Source organism: Mugil cephalus, chromosome 7 (genome assembly GCF_022458985.1).
Source record: "Mugil cephalus isolate CIBA_MC_2020 chromosome 7, CIBA_Mcephalus_1.1, whole genome shotgun sequence".
Taxonomy (NCBI): Eukaryota; Metazoa; Chordata; class Actinopteri; order Mugiliformes; family Mugilidae; genus Mugil; species Mugil cephalus.
In genome coordinates this window covers 14,795,390-14,820,616 of record NC_061776.1, presented here as the reverse complement: position 1 = coordinate 14,820,616, position 25,227 = coordinate 14,795,390, and the positions used below count along the sequence as shown (strand labels likewise).

Here is a 25,227-nt window from a genome sequence, read left to right as displayed (position 1 = left end):
TTTATCCATTCCACTGATCCATATCTATCAGCATAATTTGGAAATGTAGCTTCAAGCTACTCAATATTCAAGGCTGACTGGGCTTACGGTTCAGGTGGTGTCGAAATTATACCATTTTATATTAGATTGTAGCAACATCAAAATCCTTTAGTTTATAATATTTAAAAAGCTGTCATAACACTATGTATTGTGTGGAGATTTTTAATGCATTTACTGTATGTTTTTATAAAACTGGCCCGGTGGATTTTGTTTCAAGGCAAGTACTTCAATACACTGATTGTTTTTATTTAAAAGAAGAAAAGCACCTCCAACTTCTTCGTGAGGAAAACACCAACTAATTAAATTACTTAAAACAAGGGCATCCAAGTGGTAGAACTAAATCTCTCCATGACGCGACCTATTAATTGACTCGCTCCCGTGAACACACGTTTCCCTTTGTCTAAAATCCCAGAATCAAAACACGTTTAAGGAAAACTTCTGGAAATGAACACTTATTCACTTTTTTAAAAAAATCAGTTCAGCAACTGGCTGGGTTAGCTATTATAATTTCCTTCATTTTTTCTCATCTTTGTGGGATGCTAAGCTAACATTTAGGTGCTGAGAGCAGCATCAGTCATTTGCTTAAAGTCTAATTTATGTTCTTCATACATTAATTAATACATAACAGTCAACAACAGTTTTCGTCTCAAAAGCGACAAAGACAAGGCAACTATATTTGCTAAAGTGTTTTCTGTAACATATTTTCTGAAATGTTGTTGTGTTTTCTGTAATGTCGTTGTTTTGTATTTTCTGAAATGTCATTGTGTTTTCTGAAATGTCGTTGTGTTTTCTGTAATGTTGTTGTCTTTTCTGTATTGTTGTTGTCTTTCCTGAAATGCTGTTGTGTTTCCTGTAATGTTGTTTTTTCTGTATTGTCGTTGTGTTTTGACCTTCAGGGCCACCATAGATAAGATAGAATAAAAGATAGACGATTCTATATCTACACACAGACTTATATCTGTACTTCCTGAACGTCATCTCATGACAATTTGAAAATATGAGCGCACACCATCACAACAATATGTCCCAAAACGCAGCGCTAAATCAAAGGATCAGTCTCACTTTAGGGAATAAGGTGAGTCACTCTTTCTCTCACTCTTTAGGGACAATGAGCAGTGGCATGAAAAGACAGCTTACAAATGTAACCCATTATTAGAGGATATGAGCAACAGACATTCATTTTACCAGGGAGACCAGGTTACCGTGGGCGCCTTCTCATAACCCTTTATTGTCTCCATGGAGGTAATGGGATTGCTGGCCATGCATGTGAAGAGCACAAAGACTCATAATTATGCACGTCGGTGGGCACAAGACAAGATGGACGCTCTATTTTTAACGTGGGAGCCATGTGAGTTTCAGCATAGCGAGATAGCTAGGGCTCGTTAGCGGCGGCTGTTTGCCATGTGTGGGTTTCACCTGCTGTGGTCGTGCTTTCTGAGTGCTCAGTGGCGTGGAGGCCGTTCATGTGGACTGTGTTCTAGGCTACAAAGGAAAGAGAGGTGCGCTGTTGCTGAGCAGCTCTTGACAGTTTTGTTATTTTCTGTTGCAATATCGTCCGGAACACTCAACTAACTAAATGAAAACTTACTGAAATGAGGACAAATTTTTTTTATTTCAAATACAGTAAATATAGAAATATGATAGACTACACACAAAAACGTACTTATGTCAGATATTACAGAATACAGCTATTTTATACAGATTTTTCTGCTTTGTTTTTAATATTTACCGTGACTTGTCTTTGTAATACTGTTTGGTTTGTCGAATTTGTTTAAAACTGTTTTCATTTTACTAATTTAGACACACACTTAATGTGTCTAAATTCAGAGAGAAGCAAGGAACTCATGTAATTGTTAGCACAATCTGAGTTATTCTAACATGTGTGCTGCTTTAATACTAGTTTACATTATAAATAGTCAAAAATTGAACTACAACAGGATTTTATAAGGTTTGATTTTGATGCGATGTCTTTTAATGTACAACCATCCACGTAGGTGTGTTTGTTTTCCCTTAAGCAACAATAAATTAGACTTTTCTTTGCAACCTGAGACTCTAAATAGTTAATATAGTTCCTGGTTATGAAAAGTGTTCTTTTATTCAATTTATTTTAATTTACAAAAAACTATGGTCGGTGGAATAAGCACAGTGCTAAAATCAATATACACTACCAGTCAAAAGTTTGGACACACCTTCTCATTCAATTCAATAAGAAAGTGTGCCCAAACATTTGGCTGCTAGTGTATGACTTTTTTCTCCCGCATTAACAATATAAAACTTACTCAGTTTGAGGCTACCCCCAAGCAGGAGGAAGTTATGAGTTTAAGAAGCAAAATAACAGACGAGGCTATTTGCCTTGAAAATTTAACGCTGTTCCCCTTTAAGCTGCATCTTAATGCATTCACTTTTATGTCTCTTCTTCGAGTCTTTTTCATTTGCATTTGACCGTAAGAAACGTCTTTGTCGTGACAGAGCCACTGAGGTTTCTTCGAGGCAACTCAGGGCAAAGTGGAGCAGTAACAGATGGTGCTATAGTGAGGCACGGCTGAAGGTACAGGAAGCAGGGAAAGCCCTGGTACTTACAGAGTCTCCTACTCTGTACTTTTCCTATGCTAATCTGCAGTGTGAGGGTTTAGGAGCTGATTCAGACCCAAGCAGGATTACCGTCGTCATGTGACTGAAGCATTGTGGGCAATCTGGGTGGTCATCGGCGTAGGAGAAGAGACGGACACGGCGCGTTAGGGGCGAGTTTCACACCTGTTTCGAATTTAGATAGTCACTTGTTTAGTATTGTTCATTTTAAATTTGTTTTGTGTCAAGTCTCGGCGCCTTAGATACAGTAAATTGTTGAAGAATTCAAATTAGCAAGCAGCTCAGTGCATACATACAAACAAAGACAGAGAGACAAAAAAAAAAGGATGGGGGGGAGAAACGAAGAGACAAACACGGGGACGGCAAACATTCAATAAATGATTATGAAGAAAGAGATGAGCCAGCTGAGAGTCGCAGTTCATTTCCTACGAGTCCCCAAAGGAGAGAGCGGCACACAGTGTGCTCTGCCTTTGATACAAAGACAAAGATCACCGCTGTGTTCACGCAAGTGATGGACCTGAAGATTAGGACTTCCACCCTTATAAGTTTGGGGCGTTGAAAGGACATGAAACAGAAGCCGTGTCTGCAGCTATCTGTTTCTGAATCTGTCTGAAATCTGTTGGACTTCAGTAGCAGCTGAAGAACTCTTTTGCTGATTTTAATTACAAGTGATCACACCAGTCGATGTATTTTATATGAGAACGTTGCATAAATTACACCTGTTTTTCAGTATAATTTGTCTTGTTGATATATTTCATTTCAACATTTAATCAATATACACGTACAGGGATGGATTGGCCTGCGCTGGGCAAAATCTTTACCAGTGCTATAGAGGTTCTCTGTACATTTGCTCCATCTGTGGATATTTCTTGTAGCCACCACCGGCTCTTTTGTTGACTTTGAATTTATTTCTGAGCGAGAATGAATGGAACAAAATAATCAACCACCCACCACAACCTGGAGGGGTGTTAGCGAGTGGCTGTTAGATGTCTGCAAAGTCAACTTAATAATGCAGATATTAATTAAACGGCTACGACAGATAACAAACGTTCAGAAACGGATTTATTTTGGAGGGATGGCACTGGTTTTTGGAACAGAGGATGAGAACTGGCAGCAGGGACCAGCATTTTCTTGGTACGATATAAAAGAATCTTTAAATATATTTGAGCAGCGGGACACCCAAATAGCCCGAAGTCTTTGTGTGAGCACCAGTGCCAACACTGACCACAGTAAAGTGAAAAAAGAGACTGCCGAAGCCGAATCTAATAATATAAATGAATAATACTTAAACTCAAAAAATAAATAAATAAATGAACTGGGTGCTGCCTTTTCATAAAACAAGTATTCAGCTGTAGTGGTTCTCTGAATTAAGGCACTACAGACCAGGTACCGATAATTAGAAGGTTCAGTTACATCTTCCCCTTAATGTGACAAGTTTTTATATATTGGTTTGGAAACCAAAGATATTATAATTTCAAAACCAGATAAATAACCCCTGTACTGATACAGCAGTATCACTTGAGAGGAGAGATTTAGATTTAACGCCATTTTACTTCATTTTCATCCAGATTAGCAGAATATAAACATCTAAAACATACATTTAGATGTATATGTAACAGTAAGATATTTATTAGTTGAAATTTAAATAATAATAATCTAAATAGTGTTTTCCAGTAGATCCAATTCCAATGAATTTTACAATACAAAAATTCTGAATCTTTTTCCTACCCTGAGCACCAGATCTCCACTTCCACTATCGACATACACTCATATATCATTCACAGCCTGTATAAGATTTAATTCCTGAAAATCCAGTTGTTAACAGTGGTAGACAGCAGTTCCTGATTCATGTAGTGATAAAAAGAGATATACAAAAATCCTCTCTGTAATTAACTCTGAACCAAGAGTTTTACACTCAGCTTCATCAGATTTCTGTCTCATAATAAGACGCATAATTCCACATTTCCACGCGTAAACACACATTTTGCCCGTGGGCCTGCAGTAGCTTTAGAATCAGAGAGGATCTGACACTTAGCTGGGTGCCTTGTGTTCACCACGATAGCGGCCATCATCGTGATGAGTTTTTTCCATCTTACTCCTCCGTCGAGAACCAGAGCTGGCTTGTTTGGTTTGGGTTTTGCTTCAGTCCACAGAGGAGTCGGAGGGAAACAGCAGGACTTGATAGTGATCCCTGCACCTGCTCACGGGATGAACCCAAACAGAGTTATTTGACTGTGTTTACGTCCAGATTTCATTTCCTGGCAGGCAGCTGTCACTATGTGGGCTGTGGTTAATTTTAGAATAATGAAGTTTATTGTATTTGCTGCATTTCTTATATATTTAGTAAGATTTTGTGTCCTATTATATTTGCAAACGCACTTGGAGAAGCTTTTAAAAGTTCCATTTTTCATTAGTTGCAGTTCTTTCATAATACCATTGATGGTAATTGAATTTCTTCAGTCGTAATTATTTTTTTTTTAATTATCTTTAATTGCATTACATTTTGTCCACCAGATACATGGTGAACTGTTAACCACTTAAAAATAGTGCGGTGGGATAAAAAGTAAAATGGCTCGTGGCGATGAAGGCGATGAATCACCTACACTTTAGCGTACACTGAGCCGCACGGCCTCCACGGCCGCGTGAGGGTGAATGAAAAGGTAACTCTGGCTTGGAAGTAAGAGACAGTAGCTAGATGCACCACTGAGCCATCCTAAAAATGGAAACACCAAAGAAGGAAGAGAGCGCGGAGAACCACAGGGCATAAAAGACACAGTTGAGGGAAGTAGGCTGCTGCGTGTCAATCAAAAAGCCCGAGAAACAAGGAGCGGAGGAGTCTGAAAGCTGTGATGCAGGGAGGTGTTGCAAGAGGAGAGAAAAGAGAGACAAGAATGAGGAGCTTTGTGAAACTCTGCCACGGAAACAGCAACGGCTCACGCATGCATTCAGGCACAAAGGCTCATCCAGCGCAGGGCTATTAATGTTATATAGCGCTGCAACAAACATAAATGAATCACAGAGTTCCTCTCGCAGCCGGAGCCGTTGTTCTGGGTGTCGGACAGACTGTTGGAACCTCAGCCAGGAAGAGGAAGTGTTTATAGAGTGAGGGGGCCTCAAGAAGACCAGTTGGTGTGGCAATTTATATTCTTGTTTTTGAAATAAACACCCACGGACCCCCTATTAAAAAAAAAATCGCCATTATAGCCGTGCATGCTACGTGCGTCTGCTTGGACCCTTTCTACAGCACAGTGAACCCGTTCACTCCTACCATGTATGGGATAATTACTGTGTCTGCCCCAGGTGCCGGTCTGGTGTTGTATTTTCACAGTTTCCACAAAGACCAAGTTTAGGTAGTGATAAGGTTTCAAAGCTTTCCTGAGATGCACCCCTTGTCTTCGTTCTCAGCGGTGGTCGGCAGATTCTCAGCCTGGTGGTGAAGAGTTATAATTACTCCCAGCTTGTGTTCATGTGGGTGGTGGGAATCAAACAGCAAATACTGATCAGTGTGAGTGGGTTTCCTGTAAACTTCAATTTTCAACCTACCCGCTCCGGCACAGTCCAAGAAGGAGGGAATCTTGTTACTTTTTTTTTCTTCCCTTCTTTCTCCTGTGTCTTAATATAAAAATGTATGCTGCTGTCCTCTGAGCTGATGAGAATCACACCTCCGAAAGCCTTAAGAAGTGTTATCCACACAACGCATTACAAACGAGAGGCACGGAACTTCCTCCGCTTAGATGTTAGCAACAGTGAGAGTCAATGTTAGAAACATGGCATGGCAACGTCTTTGTTGGTTGCGACCACACTTATAACAAGGCTTTGGCAACGGCTTCTGAGGGCACGTACTTGATTGATAACCCCACAAGACGAGTTATAAACAAGGCTAAACTGAGAGCTAAACATTGACCAGTGTCTTAAAGATGTGGTTCAGACAAGCCAGAACTTCCACTGTCAAATTATACATCTGGATCTGATCGAGCACCGACAGTGTCTTCCTCAATTCGATTTATTCATTACTGGCTGTTAGCTCGTGGGGCAATATATTAGTTGTACCTTCTTTCCATCTGGGCATTGCTTATTTAATCGCGGCTCATGACGTGAACCAGAGAGAGATAGAGCGGTGAGAGAATATTCAGGGTGAGATAAATGGAGATTTTTTATTTTTTTTTACTAGCTGTCCTCTAGGAAACAGTGTTTTTAAGGGCTTTCTTTTCTTTCTTTTCTGTAGCTGAAGGGGCATATACACCGATCAGCCACAACATTGAAACCACAGGAGACACGAACATTGACCATCTTTGTGACAATTCAACCTTGTGGACCTGGAAATTTGTGTGGATGTTATTTAGACATGTACCACCCACCTAGAGCAGACCAGGCACCCCCACCCCATAGCAATGACACTCCTTGATGACAGCAGCCGTCCCCAGCAGGATGCAGCCTGACACAGGCGCACATATAAACGCTTCAGGAAGAACTCAAAAAACATGCACAAAGGTGTCGACCTGGCCTCCAAATTCACTAGATTCCAAGCTGATAAAGTATCTGTGGAGATGCACTGGAGCAAGTCAGATCCACAGAGGCCCCTCCCCTCCACCTATAGGACCCAAAGGCCCTCAGGACACCCTCAGAAGGCTCACCTCTATCCTCTGATGAGTCAAAACTGTTTTGTAGGTACAGGAGACACCTACACCATATTATGAAGGTGGTCATAATGTTACGTATGATCTGTGTGTTCAGGGTTTTCAAGTTGCAGTTGGTAATTACCATAGGTGAAAAATGCAATTCCAAATACAAACAAATGTTACTCTGTGTTTGAAGGTTTGTTTGAAATTCTACCTGTATGGCTGAAAAGTGGCAAAAAAACAACAACCTCAAACAAGCTTTCTTAGTTCAGACTTGTTGCCCTGTATGCCTTTATTTAAAAAAAAAAAAAAAAAAAGAAATAAGGAGAGCGCAGAGGAGAGGAGACTTGGTCGGCTACATCAACAGCACTTTAGGAGGAACACTGTGTTCCTGGCCCACTTCCCATGCAGCTTGACAAGTCCAAAGAGTGGACAGGTGGTGTGGGGATGGTGCTGGAATGATATTATGAGATGATGCCCAGTGGCCATGTGGCATCGCCCGCTCTTCGTATGGAACGAGAGGAGTCTGCGTGCCCACAGTGACCATCGCTATGAGTCACTGGCATTGCCACTTCCTGCCAAAGTGGATCAGAATGAGTGGGGCTTTGGGTCAGCGTAAGGCTAGACCATTTGATGACACGCTCCGCGGCTGGGGACATCCTTTCGCCGTAACGCGCATGGCGTCCAGACCGGCAGCCAAGCAGCTATCAGATGAATCTAATCAGTTGTAAGTACAACAATTAGACAGCTCAAATCCCAGCAGCAAGAAAACTGACATAGTTCAAGATCTTATTTTGGATTGTTTAGCTGGAAATGACGGTGAAAGCACACCGCCTAAAACCAAATTAAATAGAAAATAGTGAGATTAAGTCAAAAATTCATTCATGGGGAGCAACTTGTTGATGTGACTTATTATTGAGTGTACACATTTTAAAGCACGGGACCATTTCAGCCAAATGCAGCTTTCCACAGGGCGAACACAGACTGCAGCTGACAAACAAAATAGCAATAATCATGTAAAAGGACGGATCCAAGTCAAATGAGAAGCGCTCTCTTTTTAGACGGTTCTAAATTTGTGCCTGTAAACAAACACGTTAAAAATAGAAGCTCTCAACACGGCCAAGTAAAAACCTTCTATGAAAGCAAAAAAGGGTTAGTTGTAATCCTGTGGATTAATGGATTTGACAAGGGCATGTGCCTAGTGTAAGTAATAGAGGCCAGATTACATGTAGATAAGGCTGTGGCAGGGTGATCTGCGGGGGGCTCAACCTTCTCACTAAACAAAGATTTACACGTCAGCCGAAACTCACATGGAATCTGTTTTTTTGGGGGGAGGGGAGAGGAGACATGACGTCACTCGGAAGTGTGAGTTCCACTAACAGATTTTGACCGGTGCTGGCGGTGTCGAACGGATTAACCGTAGCCGTACAATTCACGGCAAAAGTTGAGCGGATTTCAGGAGCTGAAATCACAAGGAAATATTGACAGATGGGGTGGCGGAAATCTTTTCCGCATGCAAACCCGAGAGCGATTGGGGCAAGTGCGACTCTGCTCTGCGTTCATTTGGTTTATTCACACAACAAGAGAGGAGGCGAGGTTTAGCCCTGGGTAAATCTGGCTAAGATTAAAAAGGTCTGTCAACTCTTTCTCATATGAAGCGCTGGGTAATCATATTAAGCATCGTATGGGCTTCCAATAGTCGCCATGACGTCATGCTAAGATAGTGGCTACAAGCCTGTGGCCAAAACAGAACACACACACATCTGGTGGCAAAGTTTGGGCCGAGAGCGCACACAAAGAAAAAGAGCAGTTTGTGTGCCAACGCTGGCTGCAGCTCAGGGATATGATTTGAAGGAAGGGAAACAGACTCACCGTGGCGAGCTCATCAAACTTTCCAAACAGCTCATTTAGCAGTTTAACCAGTTCCTGGGCCGTGCACTGGGAGGCCAGGCTGGTGAAACCGACTATATCTGCAAACAGGATGCTGCAACAGAGGAGAAGAAAAGATGTGTGTGAGCGAGCGCAGGTTTGACAGCATGTTCCGCCGCATCAGGGATCAGATTAGCATTCAAATTAATGACCTGCAAAAAACAAAAACACAAAAAAACAAAAAACAAAACAAACAGAAGTGTGAGAGGCAACCTGCTCTGTTCTCCGACTGACCGACAGCGCAGTCAAACAGGGCGACTCAAAATAGAAGCAAGGGCAATCTCACGGGGGGTCAGGGAGGAGACGTGTCCTGTTAGGAGCTGAACAGAGAAGCCTTTCTAGGATGTGATGCAACCATCTAAGCACTGTCGTAGATTTGTACTTTTCTGACAGACAGCACATACAGGTAAAAGGTATATAGTATATATATCATAAACGGGCACGCATGCTTTATTCTGATGAGGCATCACATGGTGAGAGCAACTGAACGACAATCGAACCTGCCTCAATTTACACACAACCAGGTGAGCTGACGGGGCACCACCCTCTTTAACTACGATGCAGGAGAAAGATAAAAAATGATTTTAATGTTATTCCACTGGTCAGCATACTTCTGAAGGGTTTCACTCTGGCTGCTAGCATTGGTTTTAAGATATGAGCTCATATAGAGCTGAGCAGAGAGGGCCAGAGAGAGTGGAGATCTTGAAAAACAAAACTTAAATCTTGTCTTTTTTGAGTCTGGCTTATTCTTTTTAGTTTATTATTTCCAATTAAACTCATTTTCTCTTTTACCCCTTTTATGTTCAGCACTTGGAAATGTGTGACTTGGTGAAACATAACTGAAGTTGAATTTACTGATTAGACGTGTGTAAGAGGAATCTTGCTTCCACCTGGAAAGTGGACCGTTTTTTAATTTTTTAAATTTTTTAAAATTATTTTTCACGTTCAATACGAACTCAATAGCATGACAGCTTAGTTTTCTTAAACCGATAGAGTTTCATCCTTTTTTATGTCATTTCAAACCCCTCCTTCAGACGTTGATGGTCTTGTCATGAAAACAGAAATGACATGACAAAATATCATTTAAAGCTACGGTTCCTTGCAAATATATTTGGTTCTGGCTGGAAACTGCCCTGGTGGAAGGTTTACTCTCCCTGAAAACTCTCGTGTCTCAACGCGCTCCTTTGTGTTTTGTATCGGAGCAGAGCAGAAACTTTTGTGGAGAAGGATTCGCCCTGAGTGCTGCGCGGCAGTGGAGGGTGCGAAGGGGGATTAGTCATCCAGCTCTGACTCTCCCGAACAACTTGGATGTCTGCAGCTCGCGTCCCGATGGCAGACTGTTGCTTACATGTGGGCTCGAGTTTTCACAATGTGACAGAGTGCTGGATGTCGAAAGGGAGAGCTGCTAAATGTCATTTGGTTGTCTCACAGATGTCGGCGTAACGAGGGGCAGTGAATTCAGATCGTGTTAAGTGTTTAAACTGGCAGCCATCTGGGGTTGGGAAATATTTGGAACGTCAAAAACTGTGTTGGTGTAAACATGTAAAGCTTAATTCACCAGAACGATCAAAAGAACTGAACCCGGTTCAGTGAAGCACTGATCATCAGATAACATAAAACACCTACTGTAACTGAGCTGGGATGCAGTCAGAGGATCTTTAATGTGCCCAACAAAGCGCTGGGTGACAACCAAATGGATTTCTATCAGCCTACACAACACATGCCCAGTTATTTAATCCCTCAAATTAATAAATTCCGTTTCATGCTTGCAACAGACTACAAGCCAAGACCATTTATATTTTTTATTATTTGTTTTTGTGAATTGTCTTAAATGAAATTTAAGTAGATGATTATATCTCATATATCGAAGTCAATGTTTTGTGTTATATTTTGTACAGATGTATATGTATTCTCATCTTTATTAATAAAACAGCAAAAAAAAAATTCATACTAATGTCAAATTGAAACAGAAAAGTTGAGTCAAAACAGAAGCTTGCAAACTAAACCAGTCACTGTCGACCACTGGCTGTAAATAAAGACCCCTCGGTGATGTCACCCATAGAGCTGTTCTGAGGCTGCCATCTTTGCAGTGTCTGACTAATTTAAAAACAGTCAAAGAACTTAAACTTTAAATTCTGATATAATTAAACTGATCAGTTATGAAGGAGGAAAATAACTAACACCAGGCTGTAAACGTGTTTGGTACAAATATGAGTATTTTATCATGGGTGTATACATGGACTGCATAAATACGCATATTGTACATATACAAACTGATGCTATTTTCCTGGGGTTATGGGCAGCGCCGTGTTGCGACTTCAGAGCCAGAGGCTATGCAGTACAGTCTACATGGAGTCATTACCTGATGCTGATACTCGACCACACTTCCACCAGAGCTCATGATCTAAACTGCCGCCACTCACCATGAGGAGCTTTGCTTCCTTTGGCTTCACTTTTAAGGAGCAGTTCCACCATTCACATTTAGATGTAAATGGTGATTGACTCACTTTTGGAGCTAGCCCCAAGTGGGAGTGAGCGGAACTGTATCTGGTAACTTAAGTCTGTTATGTGTAGAGGACTGATTTTTGTGTGTGATAACGCAACTTTGCAACTTCTTTTAAACAAGCTCTGCCTTGTCTGGCGAGGTATCTGCCATCCACGTGCTTTTTCCTATAATCTCTAGTATGCTCCCCAAAGTAAGGGGCAGAAGCAGTTCTGTAGACTTACATTTTGAACTACTACAGAGGTTCAGCTGTGATTTGATGCAGGAAGCATCCCACTGAATCTTAATGTCTCATCACCTCAAGTGACCCTTGTCTGCACCATTTTTGGCTGTATTTGCCTCATTTTAACCTCTAAAAACCAAAAACTCCATTATTTCAGAAGACAAACCTGAAAGAGATTTACCAGTTTCAGTATTATAGATGTTCAGGTTAAAGCTACAGTGCAGAATGTTTGTCACCTACTTCAGGCAGTGAAAAGTATTACAAAAAACCTGTGTCATGTAGGTGAACCCCCCTCTGATGGGAGTATATAGAGTATAGTATATAGAGTATAGTATATAGTATAGTGTGCAATAATAGTGTAGGACCAGGTTGATATTGGTGCACCAACATGAGCATATCAGTGCAGATTTAAAATTCAAGAAATGCACTACACTGCTATACTGTGACACGTACAGTAGAGACGTACCAGATTTACCTGGTGCTAATTAGCTCAGTCAACATTGTGTGAACTTGCCTGGCAAGGTTTTGAATCTAACAGATGTTCAAGTGCGAGTAATATGTTTCCACAGATGCAGGCACATTTGAAATATGTTACAAATGTTGTGTTGCGTTCTCAGCCCATTAAAAAGAAAAAAAAAAAGAAAAATGTGATTTAGGACCTCACATGCATCAACAACTTTTTCATAAATCCAAGTTGCAGGTACATAAATCCAGCGATGCACCGAATAAGAGAGCACAGGAGTTTACTACTACTATAATCCAGCTTAATCAAAGATAAATAAATATGAGTGTGTGTGCTGTGCATGCAAGTCAACATCCCAAAACACATCCCGTAGAGTTAAGCGCACTATGCGCACGTTTACCGATGTTTTACATATGAAAACTAGTGGATTCACTGCAGATAAATACTGAAACAGGATTTGTTGAGGCTAATTTACAGTACATCTTGGAATCTCACACCTCGAAGGCGCTCATGTATTTATGAGTTGAACCAGCGAAAAAGCACAGAGGCTGCAGACTGGGGACATCTGTATCTGATTTTGAGCGTCCTCCACAGAAGCACTCCTGGCAACAGCTGGGTGTTATGCTATCCCAAGCTTTGGCCAAACCAATTTACTGTACTCAAGTGTGTACGTCTTCTTAGTTGGTGCATCATCTGCAGTAGTGTTAGCGTTCACTTAAATATAAGTCATACCATACATGCACAGTTATCCCTGCGCTAACTAGAGCTTTATAATATCTTATATTCTAACACAACTTCCAACCACACGCACACACACATTCATTCATCATTTCCTCTCCACTGGCACATGCTTATTCCCCCAATTATGCTAATCTCTTATTTCCCTCTGTGGAAGGCATTATTGCAGCTATTTTCGCAGATGTGATGTCAGTTGCCACGGAAAGAGAGAGAAAGAGCCAACCCCAAGGGTTAATTTCGGATGGGCCCCTCTGGAGATGCGAAATGTGGGCAGCGGATATGCTGAAGCTAGGCCAATAAAAGCCGACAACGCAGGGGAGGCGGCGGTGTGCTTACAACAAATTTTTACAAGGCCAAAGTGTGATTTGTTTAATGTGAGTGAGCGACACATTGCATAACATTCTGCCAGTGACCCACATTGATCATCCTTGGAAACTTTTGCGTGGCCTCGATGCAAGTGGCCGTTTGTCCTTAAAAGGTTACCAGTTCATATGTGTTGTGTCTGTTTGCATCCGGTGTGCAAAGTGGACGCAATGACTTAACTGTTGGGGGGTTTGTTTAATCTAGCATTTTAGGTATATTTACAGTACAAGTGGGGCTGGAAATTAAATTTAAGAAGAGTGGAAATAACATTTTATTAAACATGGTGCTAAATTAGAAAGTCGTGACAAATCTGAGCGCTCCTTAATTAAAAAAAAGAGAGATGCGATGTAGAACAATGTGTGCTCATAACTGATCTTTTTTTGTTTTATTGTCTGAGATGAGGTGATAAATGGAGCAATAGTTTAAATACTAGTGGCAGATTCATTACATAGTCACAGTTTTTCACTGTATATACTTTAGCCCATAAAACTAATGAACATTTACTGCCAGTGTGTCAGTGTGGTGCTATAATATCACAATATTCAAAAGAGTGTTCTGGTGACGGATAACTGCACCATCCCTCTGGCTGGATTTTAATTAGACACTGCCCACAGTCTCAGAGCACAATAAAGAAAACTTGTGTTGCAAACAGTTTAGTTTCTAATTACAGTCCGTCCAAATCACATAAATCACGTCTGCATCCGGTCTAGATCGCTCTCAAAGGGTGGCGCAATCTGAAGGAGTTCAAGGCACAAAAGCAATCAGCGGAGCTCCGCTGAGATCCGTCCATATTTAACCGGCGTGCGCACACAAAAGCGCACGTGTGCGCACACACAAACGGGGCACGTTATGCAACGAGAATTTAGTCTCCATTGCATTTAATCCCCTGTAGCAACTTAATCCTGGGGCTAAGCAAACTCTCCTTCTCAAGCCTCCCTGCTGCTCCAAGAACACAGAGGAACTGAGGAAATTCAGGAGCCTAAGAGGGGAGATTAACAGTGCAGTAAAATGTACAGACCCAAAAAAAAAAAGAAAGGAAGACAAAAATCTAAACCCATTTCCAAAACGGTCATAGGTCAATCACATTTAAGAACAGAAACAGCTATTAGAAGCAGCAGTGAATTATAACAAAGTGCTGCTTCTTCCTTTTTTACTGAGTTTGAAGATAGAATGTAACTTTTTATTTTAGAGGTATATATTACACTCAACTACACAGCTGTAGTGACTTAGTGTAGTGTAGTGACATCCGTTTAGTTCAGAATATGACTGATTGCTCGGGGTTTCACTTTTTGATAGCCTATAAAGCAGTGAGATTAGCTACAGTATATCTGTATCATTGTTTTATGGTGCTTGCATAATAAAAAACAGTGATAAAATAAATGCTAACACACAATGAGGACAAAGATTATGTTTTTGCGTTTTTGCTCGGGCAATAATTTGAATGCATAACTGTACGTTGTGTTGTCGCAGTTCATTTCTTAGTCCACGTAGAGTCTCTCTATCCCTGCTCCAAGATTTGCTGTCCACATTAAATATGCATTAAGTGCAACCGAGTATCCTTCCCAGGACTTCAGTGTTATCTGGACTATATAAAAACAAGCAAGTCGGAGGGGGGGGACTAAGCCTCGATATTCAGTGTGAGGAATTAAATATTTTAGTTTGAACAGCCCGGGGTGCTGTTAATGTTTTAGGACACTGTTGGGTCAGATCACACAACACTGTAGCGCCCTCAGTGTTCCTTCCAAAGGACATGTTTGTTCAAGTTATTCGGTTCTTTTTTTAGCCACACGTTGTAACGCACTGAGACACTGTTTATTCCTCTGTTTCAACTGGAAATTCTCCCATGAGGAGAATATAGTATCTCTAAATGTCACAGTTAAAAGTGGCAAGCCTTAAGTCAATTCACAGCTAAGAGGAGTTTAAATGTCACCGGGACTGGTCTGCAGTTGTGCTGTATTGATGATAGGGTCCTACCTGACATTGTCATGGCGCTGGATGTAGATTTTGTGAAAGATCCTTTCTGGGGGCTTCAGGAAATCCTCTTTCATCTCCATAGCTACGTTCCTGGGCAACAGACTCATTAGCAGGCGCTCCTGTTTTGTGTGTACATGTGTGTGTGTGTGTGTGTGTGTGTGTGTGAAAAACAGAGAGGGGGAGAGAAAAGATAAAGTCATTTATACAGTAAAACACAGCAAAGTTATCATACGAAAAAGTGTTAGTGGCGATAAGGAATGTGCTAGACATAAAGGCATGAAATCTAACAGAAATGAATAATGTGTGGAAATGACTCACGGTGTCGGGCGGGGGTGGGGGCGGGGTACACACACACACACATTCACACACACACACACACACATGTAATTTCACCCGCAGTTTAAGCAGTGCACAGGTACCTGTTTCTCGTTCTCGTCCTCCATACGGAGCCTCTCTTCGATGCAGTTGCGAGCCTGCAGGAAGGCCTTCCTCTGGGCTCGTTCCGTCAGGATGCGCACAAACAGCCCCGACAGGTTGACACTGGTGAACAGCACGGTGTTGGCAACCAACTGCAAAGGAGAGGGAATGAGAGGAAGATAGTGAGAGAAAAAAAAAAACAAAAAAAAAAAACACATGGAGAGCACAGCTTTAATTCTTTGGTGCAGTTGTTGAAGACACATGGACGCGTAGTATCAGGAAATCATTAGGAAAAGCTGTGAATGCGATAAATGCGAGAGGATTTCTGTGTTTAGGTCACATTGTAAAAACTGTCATTAAACAGTAAATAATAAAATCTTGATTGTGTAATTTGATTGAGATGTCCTGTGGATCACTGGATAATACATGGAGCATTAGTTATTAGTTACAGTTATTCTTATAGATTGACATATATAAAGGATCATACATGTTGTTTTTAACATGTGACTCTCATGTGGTGGAGAGATGAGTGGATCCTAACACTGCTCTGTTGTGGGTCATTGTGGCATTAGGACATTTGAGAGCCTGTGCTCTGGTCCATCCATCACAACAGCAGCATGACTGCTTTCGACCTTGTGCAGGACACGGTGACTTTCTTTTACTTGACAGAGGATGGCGTGGCGCTGACTTGGTGCACCAACCAGACACGATCCCATAATCACCATGCTAGCACTACACAGCTGTCACTGTGGGCAATGATTATATATTTATGAAAACAAAGGAATTCATTTTATTCGCGTATTGATTTGTCAGTGAAGTTTGGTGGGGCCGGAGTAACTGGTGTGTGGAGTATCGAGGAATGCTATAACAAATTACATAATATATTATATGTAATGGACAGTGGGAGCCTTTTTATTTCACTGAGCGTCATAAATACACTGTCAAAGCTTCATGTGATATACACGCCTCAGCCACAATTGAACAAACTCCTACCGCCACAGACAGGCATGTTTCCCAGAGCACTGAATAATGGATTGCCTTTAAAGACTGTTTTTGGCAGCGGCAGTCTGTCTTTGAGCTCGGCAGCAGTGCTGGCAAGAATCAGCACGTTAAAATGATGCTCAGGTTACAACCCAGAGTAAATACATGTGGACATCCAAGTTAATTGGTGTAAAACATTCCCTCTTCCGCCTGTCTGACTCAATTGAGGCGGATCTCTGTGGTTTTACGCGGATGAAGTGTCAAGTTTATAAAATAACCATTTAAAATTGTGACACATACACATGCAGCGCAATAATATACATGTCCATAGAATACAAGGGTTTAATTTAGTATGCATGTTGTTACTGTTAATGTTTATGGGTTGCAATATAAATTTTGTCTATTATCATTATAGTTATATAGTGTGAATGTGCTTTAGATTGGAGTCTAATTAAATATGAATTGACTGTTTTCTAATTTGAGATTAGATTAGAAAAACAATATATTGTAAACTAATGCATGTAAAATTGCATGATATTTAAACAACCTAGGCTTCGATAGACTGTATTCCAGACAGAAAAAAAGATTTAAAAGCTGTTCAGTTTCTGCAGTGCATCACAATAAGACTCCTCGGCGAAGAAGCAATAACCTGTTTTTCAAGCTATGGGCCCCTCGTGCTTCAATAATAAGATATTTCATGTAGACTGAGCTGTGGAAGCAGATAGGCTGAGTGGCTGGGACCTAGGTGGGTGGCTGGTGCAAGCCTGGGCTGTGCGGGGTCATGCCACACAGCTCATCTCTAAGCTTAATGGATTAGCTATCTCTGGTAGTACAGCTAACACTGTCCTTCACATGGCTACGCAGGTATCGCATAGCCTACATACAGGGGAAAGCAATCTCCTCTGCGAGCGCGCTGTCACCATCCGAGGGTGTGATAAACTGATCAAATCTCAATTTCATTTCCAAGAACTGCGCAATCTTCATGTCATACGGTGCACGTAGGCAGAAATGTTCCATTACCCCTGGAGGGTTTGACTGATTTGACATATCTGCTTTCCTCACACCTGATGGCAGTCAGAAATGTGAGCGTGTGTTTCACTGTGACAGAAGATAAAAAAAAAAAAGATACAAATATACAGAGTGTGGTGTACCAATTTCTGTTTCAGCTCTGAAATGACATGCATGACTTTGCCCTCTTTTTCATAACTGAAGCATATAGTGTAGCAAAAAAAATGGTGTGTGTGTGTTGCTCCAGTTTGCCCTACTTCTGGTGCTAGCTGGGTGTCACTCCAGTTCTTCATTTCCAGCCTTTGGGACTGAATCACATCCACAAGGAATGAGCACACAGACTGTTTTGCTTATTCATTTCCCCCCCTCTCTCTGTTTGTTTTCTTTACTCTGGGCCTACAGCTATGCAGCACCACAGCCTATGCAGCAGACCAACTATCACCCAATATGAATAAATGTGTTGTTGCATGCATGCTAATTTACTCTGGGAGGAAAAAGTATGCGAAAAGAAATTCTCTCGCTGTGTGTCCGAAGTTGGGATCTAGCAATCTTCTTCCTGACTGAGCTGACACGATCTGACTCCTCTCTTTTTGTAACCAAAGCAGGTCTCTTCTGAAAAGAGTGTGTTATTGCTTTTGTCAGATTTGATCAAAGCCTCAGCAAAGCCCATCAAGTCTAACCACGGGGAGCTGTCCTTGGTGCTGAACTGACGTCTAAATTGTGTGCTTGTGCCCGGGCTCCGTGTTGCACACTCTGCTGCACGCGGGGGTGCAGATAATATTGAAATTATGATCGTAATTATAGGCAGGCTAATTGTAAAAGACACCGTGACCGCAGTGCGAGGACGTACTCACCGTTCTCCAGAGTTTCTGGGTTTTCACCGTGACAGAGGTGGCGGTCACAATCAAATGCGAGATGGACACCAATATTCCCAACAAAACGGCCAAGAGCGTCCGAACAGGTAGCAGCGCGTAGGCGACGAAGGTGACCAGGATGAGCTGCCACATGCCCTGCTCGGGGGACGTCGGGGGCTCCATGCCCATCGCGCCCAGGGAGAAGGGGCAGCAGAGGAAGGAGAAAGTGAAGCCGAAGAGCAGCGTCAGGTTGACAATCTGTTGAAGCTGAGTCACTTGCAGGTACTTGACATTAGTTACGATGAACAGGGACACGAAGATGACACAGTGGACCGGATGGGACCCCTTGGAGATGGTGAGGCTGGGGCCGGACAGCAACTCCACCACGGCCAGCGTCGAGGACATGAAGATGAGCACGGCCAGGGCTTTGAGGGTGGACGTCTGCTCCAGCTTCAGGTTGTAGTTCTGGAAGAGGGACTCGAGTTCCTTGCAGTCGAACTCGTCCTCGCACACGATGGTGGTCAAAGGGACGCCCGGTGGACAGTGACTTCTCTTCCGCCTGGTTTTGACTTTCTGAAACGGTATTTCCTCCATGTCAGTGCCATTCATAAACTGAATACCTGCTCACGGCTTGGCTCGAACGGAACACCGGATGCCCACGCCGACACAGACCGGAGCCAACGGCAAAAAGACGCGCACAGCAGGCTGACGGCAGAGCGTCCCAGATAGCGGAGACTGGCCGGTGGCCACAGACGCGCTCCGCACTATCCACAGGTTGGACTGTGTTGTTCGGAAAGATCAGCCTGCGAGCAAACCTTCATTTCCCCGCTGTCTTTGAAGACGATCTGCAAAATATCCAAAAATCTTAGCATTGAGCGCCACATGAAGAGCGGCGCGAACACGACGCCTAGTTCTGATGATAACAGCTTTTTTTTTTTTTTTTTTTTTTTTCCTGCGAGGCTCAGATAGGATCACGCCTGCGCATTATGAGGTGAAGATAAGACAGGTCTCAGCTACTCAACACACACAGCCAAGACGATTTGACTAGTGCTGCTCCAGAGCCCGTCAGTCTGACAGAACAGGGCATGCATTATTCATAATGGAAGTGTCTCCTTTATTCCCACCTGCACATGTTTCCATCATTAAAGCAATCTAATTTACTGATTCATTTGAGCCCTTGCTTCCTCTGCGTCCTTTGCTCACACGCATGCATTGGCAGGGAGGAGGAAGAGGAGAGGGAGAAGCTCTCTGTCCTCAGACCATGATTCATAAAATTCTCACTGGAGACGCTCATAATCTGGCAGCTACTGTATTTGCTTGGCACAGACAGGATAACATGATTGCATACCATTCATCATAAGACTTGTGTGTTGCCAGAGAGGCAGCAGACACCCTCACCATCCGCACCCTTTTGGCTTTCAGGGGGCTGGTGTCTCATTCATTACCAGGCGAAGATTAGTCATCCGTCACAGGCTGCCATTGCCATGACCTGTCAGCGCCAGAAAGGGTGTAAGAAAGTGACAGATGGATGGCCCATGCCAAAGTCCAGCACTCCACTGTGCTACCCGGACACTCACATGCCTCCTGTTTCCATCTCTCTCTTTCTCTCCGTCTCTCTCAGCTGTTGGTGTTCCGGCTTTCGCCGATCCACCGCGAGTATGGAATGAGTTTATACAGTGTGACAGGTAAACAAAGAGAGTGAAATGGAAGGGGAGAAAATAGAAACGGAGAAGTAAAGTATTTGGCAGCCTACCAAAATTCTGAGACCAAAAAAAAAAAAAAAATAGGAAACGGCGTTCTATAAAAAGGCTGGTACGGCCACTGAGACACATCAAAGCAAATCATTTGACATTTGAAGAAGAGACATTTGAGCATGCTGCATTCTAACGCCGAGCTATTGACGCTGACAGTTGTCAGGGGGGAAAAAATCCGTCTCTAAAGCAAATAAATATCTTTATTCCCTTCTTTGTTAAAATGCAAACAAAGGCATTCAAGCAAAAACAAAAAATCCCTGAAAGTGGGGGGACTTAAAACGGATATATTCAGCAGGATGCCGCGTCCACGACGGTGACTTCACCTTTCCTTCTTGTGTGCCTGCCAGTCTCATGTCTGTGTTATCAAGATGTGGGACACAGGATGTAGGACAGTTGCCCGCAGCCTGCTTTTCTGTCTTATCTGCGAGGCTTTTCCTCTAGTCACTTTTCACTAGACTTTATTAGCTGACGTGTAACGACAACGCTCGGAAGGAAACCTGCCAGCGGCCTCCTCTCACAGAAGGTGATATGCAAATGAAACTAACGGTGACGCTGTTTACAGTTTGTCGACCGGGGAGTAATTAATCTGGCACTGATTTTCTGTCACCGCCTTGATCAATATTTCAATATTTTCCTTGTGTAGCACCTCCTAAATTAATCTCAATAATGAACACTGCTGGGGTTTTTTCCAGTTTAGTAAGATGTCTCCGAGACAAACATTCAAACTCGCTGAAAATCAGAACCATCAATCTGCTGTTTATGAAGCAGCACGTGGAGGTTTGAGGATCTTGTAGTGTTTTTTTTTTTTTTTTTTTCACATTTAAGTGAAGGAGTGCGGTCCGTTCAGGAGGACCTCTTGGCCTGTTTGTGGCCAGGCACATCGAAGGATAAGGGCAGAGCCATCACACGGTATAAAATGTGTTATTTCCCTCTGCTTTTGATGGCTTCAGGTGTAAGTGCACGGTCACATTCTGCCAGCACTCATCTTCTGAGAACAAAGAGAGGTCTTATGGGAGTTCACACCACAAAGCTGTACTCCAAGGACATTGGACAAGGAGACAGCAGTCAGCTTCCTGCTGCATACCTCTCCACTAAAAATCACCTTCCTCCGCGTCTGTCTGTCTTTGTGTCTATTTCATTGCACAGAGAACGAGACGTGAAACGGCTCAGCATCTGACATGAAGTAAAACTGATTACATGTCCGACTTATATTTACATTGCAGAATGTGTTATTTGAATAACAGCTCGATGACTCAACAGCTTGAGCTCTCCGGAGCAATTCAAGTACTCGTTGCCACATGTCATTTCTATTGCATCCTTCCAATAATGTATATATAGCAAACAGGAGATCTTAACAGCTCGAGTTTATAAAGGGCTTAAACAGAGACTTAAATTAACCAGTGACTAATGTCAGCTCTCTAACAAGTGGTGCATTTGAGAATCTGATGAAGCTCCCGCACCAGCGGTTTGGTTCAGGAGACCTACAGGACGATAAAAATGATCAGAGATGAATGTTCTGCTGCTTCTGTCTGAAACAGCGCTTTACACTCTGCTGTCATCAAGTGATCATCTGTAATGATAGCCCAGCGGCCGACAAATCCCACCAGCGTCCAGATGTGGCTGAAGCATTGCCGGTCTTGTAATCACAGACACATTGGCTCAACACCAGCAAATGAAGCCGCCAAGAACCACCCAAGAGGGACTGGAAACGCATGTTGTGAATTAGCTAATGTCAGCCGTAATTAAAATGTGCTAAGAAAAAAAAAAAAAAAAAAAAAAGCGGCAGGTTTATCTCCGAATCAGGTGTGTGCACCCCAGAGAAAAAGGCAACATGTTGGACAGATAAGATAAAAATGCACCAGCTACAAAAGTGGGAGATCCACGCGTGTGATATTCTGTTACATTGATTTCATAACGTGGTGATGAATCTATTTACTTTCCTTTAGTTATGAAATAAAATGCAAAGCATAAATCAAATGTGGCCACAAGTCAGCTAGTTCTCATATAGGCTTCGAGCCCAAATGCAGCCTTGAGCGAGAACCGGAAGAACTCCCTTTGTCAGGGCTGAAAACAACAGTAAGGTCATAATTACAAAATCAAAACTGTACTCAGGGGGCTGAAAGAAAAACATAAGCTTATCCTTCATTCCTTCACTTGCATCCTTTCATGTCGCGGCCACAAAACGCAGATGCTGTGTTATCCCAGAATCCTATCATTCAGATCTAATTTGCTAGCTGGTGTCGTTTCAAGGTCACGCAGCAATTCTTTTTAATATATACCGATGTAAATCGCTGTGTAAACACACGCGTAAACTTGTTTCGCTGAGATTACTTGTCACAGATGAATTCTCGAGTAGACGGACAAAAGCATAAAAAGGTTGACAGCCACTTATTGCTGTGCTGCTTTCAGGGTCCCGTCCAAACAACATCAATGATTCCTGTAACGACTGGAGACATGTGGCCTGTGTATTAATTTAATTTTACATATTTATTTATTTTTTTATAAATATTGATTTGGGATCAGTGCATTAACATCACCGGGGGACTAAGAAATCCTTTTGAGGTTGTAACTAGAATACAATAGAAAGATTTATTTTCCTTCCTGAATGGTCTACAGCCTTTCCTTCCAATACTATGATGGAGTGAGAGGTGGAATTATTTTTAAAAGTAGCTTCGGCGGAAATCGATAATTTGTGTCAAAGTTCAGCGTCTTGCGTATTACATCTTACAGCGACAGGCAGACACAACACATAATGTGTTACGGTGCAATGCAACCCAGAGGGAGTACTTTCCTAACAGCGCACATCTTATTATTTCATTTTCTCACATGACAGCTTGCTGATTGCAACCTTTTGCTTATCAGCGTACACATCGGAGGGACTCACTCGGCGTCTGCGCCGCCGCAGACAACAGCGGCCCTCTAATCTTCCACTCACATCAGCATTGCTAATAAGCGCGCGTATACTGTTTAGAGATAGATTTATTTAAATAGCTGCCTGGAAGGAAACTGATCGTTCGGATTTTCTTTCGTTTGTGTATTAATCTCTTTTTAATTATGCATGGATTAATGTTGGGATGCTCCCCGTCCGACAAATAAACCTCGTCATTCAGGCCGACTGTGAAATTTAAGGGGGCAGACTACCTCCGACGCACACAACACGATGAGAAACGAACCAGCGAGCGAGCCGGTTCACGACGACAAGGAGCAACAACTGTGTTTGTTTCGCATGCGTTTGCGGTGTGCGAGCTTGGGATGGATCAATAGCCATCAGGTGCATGAGATTCAAGTGCAGCAGCCTCCCATTGTGAAATCCTCTTAAAGCTTGTGATAGTTCAAGTAATCTGGGAGAGGCGGTGCGTTCGTGCGTGCGTGCGCGTGCGTGCGTGCATGTGTGTTTGTGTGTCCGGTCCATGTGCCTTGTCCCCTCCCACGATGGCTGCCTTCCAAAGTAGCACGTGCCCCGCTGGATCTAGAGAGTGAGCCTGAAGTGTCGCAGCACATGAGGTAGGTGACAGAGAAAGACACGGCAGGCGGAGGCCGACAGAAGGAGAGAGGGAGACAAAAACACACACATATGCGTGGATGGAAACAAAGAGAGAAAAGGGGACAGAGGTGTCACAAAAAATAAAAATAAAAAAATCTGCTTACTGCACAAGTACTGTGGAACCTTTGAGAAGGCTAATGTGCTAGCAAATGAGCAAGTAAACTTTAATTTATAACAACTTATTATTTCTGGCTGCCTGCCTAAAGCCTGGTATATGCTGTTGGAGAACATCTACACAACTACACTGTCACACACGCCTCTAACCTTAATAAAAAGCCATTTATTTTATTGTTACAGTAGAAAATATTGTCAAAACTACAAAGTTAAGACATGTTTTTTGTAATGAAACCAGAATATATATATATTTAAAGCTAATCAAACTTCACAGAACTATTGGTGCAACATCTAAGCTAACAGGAGTGAATTGAAGACTTACATTTACACAGACAAACTAAAGGTAGCTAAACAAATGACAATTCTTATTGTCTGCTGTATGTGCAGAGGCAACTGACAAAGTATATATACGTTTAAGTCAACTGGTGTGAGTGTCCACAAAATTTATTCTATGGAGAATAGTTAAGTCCCTATTAGAAATGGGATTGTCAAATTCAACTGAGATTCGTAAAAGTCCTTTTAGTAGGTCAAAGGTCAGACTGTTTGCACCTCACACTAAAATTTAAGACTCTTTGATTGAACTTTTGAAATACGTGACTAAAGTGATACACTGACTATAGATGCAGTACTCATTCAAAGAAACTAAACTACCACCCTTTTAAAAATATACCGATCGGCCACAACATTAAAACCAAATGTCTAATATTGTGTCTATCTCCCTTGTGTCTCTAAAACAGCTCTGATTAGTCTGGGAATGGACACGGGTCTTCTGAGGGTGCCCTGTGGTGTCCCGTGGCACCACGATGTTAACAGTGGGATGGGCCGGGTCGACATTTTTCCTGTTATAGTTTTCATGTTTTTTGAGCCCGGTCAGCAAAAACACTTGTGTCTAAGTAACATGTGCACTCTACTGAGACGATCAATGTCATTCACTTCACCTGTCATTGGTTTAATTGTTGTGGCTGGTCAGTGTATATACTGACCAGCTTTACTTTATCTGATCCTCTTGGAAAGGTAGAGTCAACCAGATAATACAGAAATCACTACACTGCTTGATGGACAGTGTATCCAAGCAAAGCCTACTATATGTCAGCTCAAGTGAAACAACAAAGGAA

At 42.3% G+C, this 25,227-nt stretch overlaps 1 protein-coding gene across 2 annotated transcripts in view; it reads right to left on the bottom strand.

Annotated features, from left to right (window-relative positions):
• The window catches only part of LOC125011216 (adenylate cyclase type 1-like), a 32,977-nt gene extending 13,085 nt beyond the window's left edge, over nt 1-19,892 (bottom strand). Inside the window, exons 1-4 of one of the 2 annotated variants that reach the window (XM_047590310.1) lie at nt 18,701-19,892; nt 15,860-16,009; nt 15,441-15,559; nt 9,120-9,231 (exon numbers count right to left, since the gene is read on the bottom strand). In XM_047590310.1, coding sequence (XP_047446266.1) covers nt 9,120-9,231; nt 15,441-15,559; nt 15,860-16,009; nt 18,701-19,309 — 990 coding nt within the window. In that variant the 5' untranslated portion in view covers nt 19,310-19,892. The remainder of the gene's footprint in view (nt 1-9,119; nt 9,232-15,440; nt 15,560-15,859; nt 16,010-18,700) is intronic. The other variant, XM_047590311.1, reaches the window with a different exon arrangement.
• Nucleotides 19,893-25,227: the final 5,335 nt, after the last annotated feature.